Genomic DNA, 5,598 nt, shown 5'->3' on the forward strand with positions numbered 1-5,598 from the left:
TACAGCCTGCCAAAGACCTAAAGTAATATTTGCATTCAAAACCCTACCTGCTTGGCCCCCAGCTTAACTCATTAACTACCAGCATAAAATGCTTGCTCATTACTGATATTCTGCCTTTGTCCCCAGACCCGCTTGCCATCCCCAGCCTACCCCACCCCACCCCACCCTTTCCTTCCCTATCACCTGTAATCATCTTATGCCCTGCTATCCTCTGGAACTAATTTGAAGCCTCCTCATTGCCCATGAAGGGTTTCCTGGCCAGTCCAAACAAGAGCACTCTCTCCTCAACAAAATTCAGAGCCAGGCTCGGTGGCTCAGCCTGTAATCCCGCGCTTTGGGAGGCTGAGGTGAGTGGACTGCCTGAGCCCGTGGGTTTGAGACCCACCTGGGCAACTTTGCGAGACCTCATCTCTACAATAAAAAAAAATAAAAAAAAAATAGCTGGGCGTGGTGGTGTGCGCCTGTAGTTCCAGCTACTTGGAAGGCTGAGGTGGAAGGATCCCTGGAGCCCAGCAGGTTGAGGCTGCGGTGGCCGGAATTATGCCACTGCACTCCAGTCTGGGCGACAGAGTGAGACTCCAACTCAAAAAAAAAAAAAAAAATTCAGTATACTTCACCAGTCAGTGAGCATTTGGTATTCAGGACCTGTGAGCAGTCTGTGAACGGTGGGCTTCTTCCGTTATGTGCAGCCTCATGATGAAGGGATAGAGTGAGGCAAAGCACACATAACCTGGGGAGTCTAGTCTACGTGAGCTATGAAGGCTGGGTAACAAGTGTGTGACAAATCCTTCCATCCTGTCCCCAGGACCTGGAACTCAGTGCTACAAATAAAAGCTGAAGGAAGATATCCCAATATACTCTTCTTGTGGCACACTGTCTCCCATTCACCTCTCTCTCCCTCAGCTCCAAGGCTTCCAGCTCCTGCTCACTCAGCCTGGATCGTCGGTAGATGTCCATGTTTTGCTGTATAAAAGATTTTACAGAAATAGTAAGAATTTAGATGATCCTAATTTGAAATGTCATAACATCAGCAACAGTTATTGTATTCTAAGAGCCAAAGCCCAACCCATAATACACAACTGCACAAAAACCAGAGCTTAACTGGGCTTGGTGGCTCAGCCTGTAATCCCGCGCCTTTGGGAAGCTGAGGCGAGTGGATTACCTGAGCCCGCGGATTCAAGACCCACCTGGGCAACTTGGTGAGACCTCATCTCTACAATAAATAAAAAATTAGCCAGGCGTGGTAGCGCGTGCCTGTAGTTCCGGCTACTTGAAGGCTGAGGCGGAAGGATTGCCAGAGCCCAGCAAGTCGAGGCTGCGGTGGCTGGGAGTGGCCACTGCACTCCAGTCTGGGCGACAGAGTGAGAGACTCCAACTCAAAAAAACAAAACAAAACAAAACAAAACCCAGAGTTTGATGTGTGTGGAGCTGCCATGCTCCTCTCCACTCTATAATCTAGAATAGCTTTCTATAAGGCAATCATTCAACAGCAGATATTTACTAAACTTTCACAAGAGTCAGCATACTCACATGGTCTCACCACCTCCCCTACCCCTGAGACTTCCCCCTAGTCCCCACCCCCCTTATCAGCAGAGAAACATGGATACCTTGTGTAGGTCGGAGAGTTGCTGGTGCCTGACCAGGGCATCTTTGTTTGGGAACTGGCGCCGGCATAGCAGGCAGGCCATCTTCTTCCAGTCGGCGAGCTTTTCTTCCTCACTCTCAAGTCTCTCCACCAGCTCCTCCTCATTGTCACTGTCACCACTGTAAGCAGCAACTAGACCTCTCTGGGGAAAAAAGGAGGCGGGTCATTGGAAGATAGCAAGTATAACAGGAAGATAGCAATGTCTATATACCTGGAGAATTCTTATTACACTGTCACAATTCAATAGTGAATCACATGTCATTAACCGTATGGAGCAGTCAGGATCTTGAGTGTTGGGCCTGACACCCTCCTAGTACCAACCTTCTTGGAGGCCCAAGATGTGGGTTCCTGGATGACTGTTTTCAAACTACTGACCATGTATAAAAATCCCAAGTACAATAGATCAGAGTAATGGTTCACCCAGACTTGTATCTATCAAGCAATGTGCATTTTTTCTTGTCCTAATTTTCTCTTTCCAGACCATTAAAACTCTATTCACAGAGGCAATGAAACTCAATTAACTGAGCTTAGGAATTGGGGCTTTTTTCTATTCCTTTTTTTTTCACACGGCAGGCGTTGAGATCCAGGGGTGAGAGAACAGAGGACGCTGCTCCACATCGCCTACTCCTGGAAGCCCTCTCGGCAACTCCTCCTGACCTCATCCCTGGTGGGAGGTCTGGGCCACTGCCCCAGTGGGCCCAACCATGCTCCCGGCACCCCCCACCCTCAACACCCCGCCTCTGGCTTGCCCAGGGGTAGGTCCTGGGCCTAACAGCGTCCCCCACCCCATCCATCCCTTGAAACCCCGAAGCTTCTTCCACTGCTCCATCTCAATTGCTCTCACACATAGATAAGCCCTGAACGTGGATTGTGTGTGCAGAAACTGTTCCAAATGCCCACTGATAGTGACCACATCCAATTTTGTTTTTTTTTTTTAGTCATAGTTTTACTCTATTGCCCAGGCTGGAGTGCAGTGGCACGCTCACAGTCACCACAGCCTTGACCTACTGGGCTAAGGTGATCCTTCCGCCTCAGCCTTCCAAATACCTGGAACCACAGGCACGTGCCACCATGACCAGCTAATTTTTTTGATTTATTGTAGAGATAAGGTCTTGCCATATTGCTCAGGCTGTTCTTGAACAACCCACATTCAGTTTTTTTTTTTTTGATTTGGAGTCTCACTGTGTTGCTCGGGCTGGAGTGCAGTGGCATGCTCACAGCCACTGCAACCTCGACCTTATTCCTCAGCCTTCCAAGTAGATGGGACTATAGGTGTGCACAACCACGCCTGGGTAATTTTTTTATTTATTGTACAGATGAGGTCTTGTCAAGTTGCCCAGGGTGGGCTAAGGCAATCCTCTCACCTCAGTCTCCCAAAGTGCTGGGATTATAGGCATGAGCCACTGCGCCCAGCCCCACATCCAGTTTTAAGCAGAATTCACATCAACCAGGATGCAGCTGAGACTCAAAGTGAAACAGAAACCACAGTATGATCTTTTAAACACTGGTGGTACTTCCTTACTTTGAGGGGATTCTCCTCATCTCCGTTTCGCACCAATTCTGGGATGAGCTGCTGCCTTTCAGCTAAGGCTCCCTGGGAGACAGAGAACCAACCATAAGTCTCAAGTTTCACATAAGCTCCCATCATGAAGTACTGGTTATTCCTGCAACTATTACCTTCTTCTCAAAGAGAGCAAAGCCAGCATCTGCAGCAGCAGATTCCTTCCTTTCTTCTTCCCTCAAGGAATTGACAGGTTGAAAGCTGTTTTTAAAATTTTCTTTCTGCTTATTCAAACTCTTAGCCCAGCGTTCCATGTCTTTGGCGATCTAATGTCAAACAACACCACCAAAAATACTTTAGTCCTCTGTGCCATGACAGAGTCACGAAGAATCTTATCTCAACCACATGCCCTGTAACAAAACCCTTACTTTTACCCACAAATACTTCCATAAATTGCTATTACATATAACCAAAGTCATTCATGAATACTGCTGGAAAGCCTTTGAGACTTCCAGGATTTTTTCCCCTAAGTACACAGGCAAACTGACAGACAGTGTATGGTAACAATACACAACTGCAAAATGCTCTAAGAACTTAATGCAAATAGAACGTGCAGCTCAGTTTTTAAGAATCAAAATAAAGCTGGCATAAATGCTGTAACTTAAAACTAAGAATTAAGCCCAATGATGGATCCCCTGGTTAGGTCATATTCTTTTTTTTTTTTTTTCCCAAATGACAAGGGACATGTGTCTTTTTAATTTCAATAGCTTTAGCGAGTACAGTACAAATAGTTTTTTGGTGACATGGATATACTGTATAGCAGGGAAGAAGTGGGGGATTTAAGGTATGCCCACCAACCTCACCTGAGCACATTGCACCCGATAGGTAACTTCTAACTCGCCACTGGCTCTGTGGAAATGGCCTCAGTGCTTCTTAGGTCATATTCTTACCTGTTGGGCTGTTTTGCTCTTGGGTTTCTCCTTCTTCTCCTTGCCCTCTTTTGCAGGAGGCAGGCCTGCCTGCTGGTGGGAGCTAGATTCTGCAGCTGGTACGTAGGTCTCCTTCTCCCCATCCCAGTAAAGGTACTGCTGTGTTAAGGAATTATAGTAGTACTGGAAGAAAAAAAATAAAATAATGCAGACTTTCTGCTATGTCAATATTTTGTCAGCAAAAAGCAGGCCAGAGTTTTCTTTTGTCACAAAAAAAATTAATAAAATATGCTGTGGACTAGTGATTATTTCCAGCCCAGAAAAGATCCTTGGTATACATTGGTATAGGTGAGTATGATAAACCAGCTAGCAGAGGTGTGAAACTTCCAGGGTAAAAGTAGAATATTGTTTCTTCTCAAGAGTCTAGTTCCCATTAATTTAATCCCTGTCAGCCTAGAGGGCACCCAAAGGGCAATGTGTTGCACTGTTTTATGCAAACCAGGTAGCCAGAACAGGCAGATGTGTCATGGAGATCACACATCCTCCATGATAATCAGTTAACAGTCATCACTGGGCTCATCCATGTAGGATCCCTCAGACACCCAGGCAAATAGACATATGGCATGAACATTAGCTTTGGAGCCTAGAAGGTGTTGATAAAGAAACCCGAGCTCAACAGGAACTGCAACTGAGGAGAGAGGTCACCTATTCTATCCTCTCTTATCCTTTATTCCCTAGTCACTCACTCCACCTGCTCAATGGGGACCCAGGAGGTAGTGCCTGCTATGGTTCTTCAGGTATGGGTAAAAGACACAGATGTCACAACTTCTAAGGCCACTAAGGAAACCGACAGGGAAATGGCTAGACATTACAAGCCAGAGAAGTGGAAGAGCTGTGCAGAGGCTCGCTTGGACTGCTCAGGCAAGTTGCACACAGCTTCACCCTTTACAACCTAAGAAACCACAAGCTCTGTTCCAAATATTTACTTTATTCTTCTATATATACAGCTCTTGGTCATAAATATTTATTTATGGACTGTGAAAGTTGTTTTTTTTTTTTTGAGTTGGAGTCTCACTCTGTCGCCCAGACTGGAGTGCAGCAGCACGCTCCCGGCCACCGCAGCCTCAACCTGCTGGGCTCTGGAGATCCTTCCGCCTCAGCCTTCCAAGTAGCTGGAACTACAAACGCGCGCTACCACGCCCAGCTAATTTTTTGATTTATTGTAGAGATGAAGTCTCGCCAAGTTGCCTAGGTGGGTCTCGAACCTGTGGGCTCAGGCAATCCACTCACCTCAGCCTCCCAAAGCGTGGGATTACAGGCTGAGTTGCTGATCCTGGCTAGTTTTTTCCTTTTTAAAAGGTATATACAGCCGGGCTCAGTGGCTCAGCCTGTAATCCCGCACCTTTGGGAGGCTGAGGTGAGTGGTCGCCTGAGCCCGCGGGTTCGAGACCCGCCTGGGCAGTGAGACCTGATCTCTATAATAAATCAAAATATCAGCCAGGCGTGGTAGTGCATGCCTGTAA

At 46.9% G+C, this 5,598-nt stretch overlaps 1 protein-coding gene across 1 annotated transcript in view; it reads right to left on the reverse strand.

Annotated features, from left to right (window-relative positions):
• Window positions 1–873: 873 nt before the first annotated feature.
• The window catches only part of LOC103262445 (RNA-binding protein 5), a 29,326-nt gene continuing 24,601 nt past the window's right edge, over window positions 874–5,598 (reverse strand). The window contains 6 exon segments of the mRNA XM_008060060.2: window positions 874–963; window positions 1,608–1,787; window positions 3,168–3,239; window positions 3,323–3,472; window positions 4,097–4,159; window positions 4,162–4,258. Of these exon segments, the coding sequence (XP_008058251.2) occupies window positions 3,444–3,472; window positions 4,097–4,159; window positions 4,162–4,258 (189 nt within the window). The 3' untranslated portion in view covers window positions 874–963; window positions 1,608–1,787; window positions 3,168–3,239; window positions 3,323–3,443.

This window comes from Carlito syrichta, unplaced genomic scaffold (genome assembly GCF_000164805.1).
Source record: "Carlito syrichta isolate Samal-C Ts95f unplaced genomic scaffold, Tarsius_syrichta-2.0.1 Scaffold304507, whole genome shotgun sequence".
Lineage (NCBI taxonomy): Eukaryota > Metazoa > Chordata > Mammalia > Primates > Tarsiidae > Carlito > Carlito syrichta.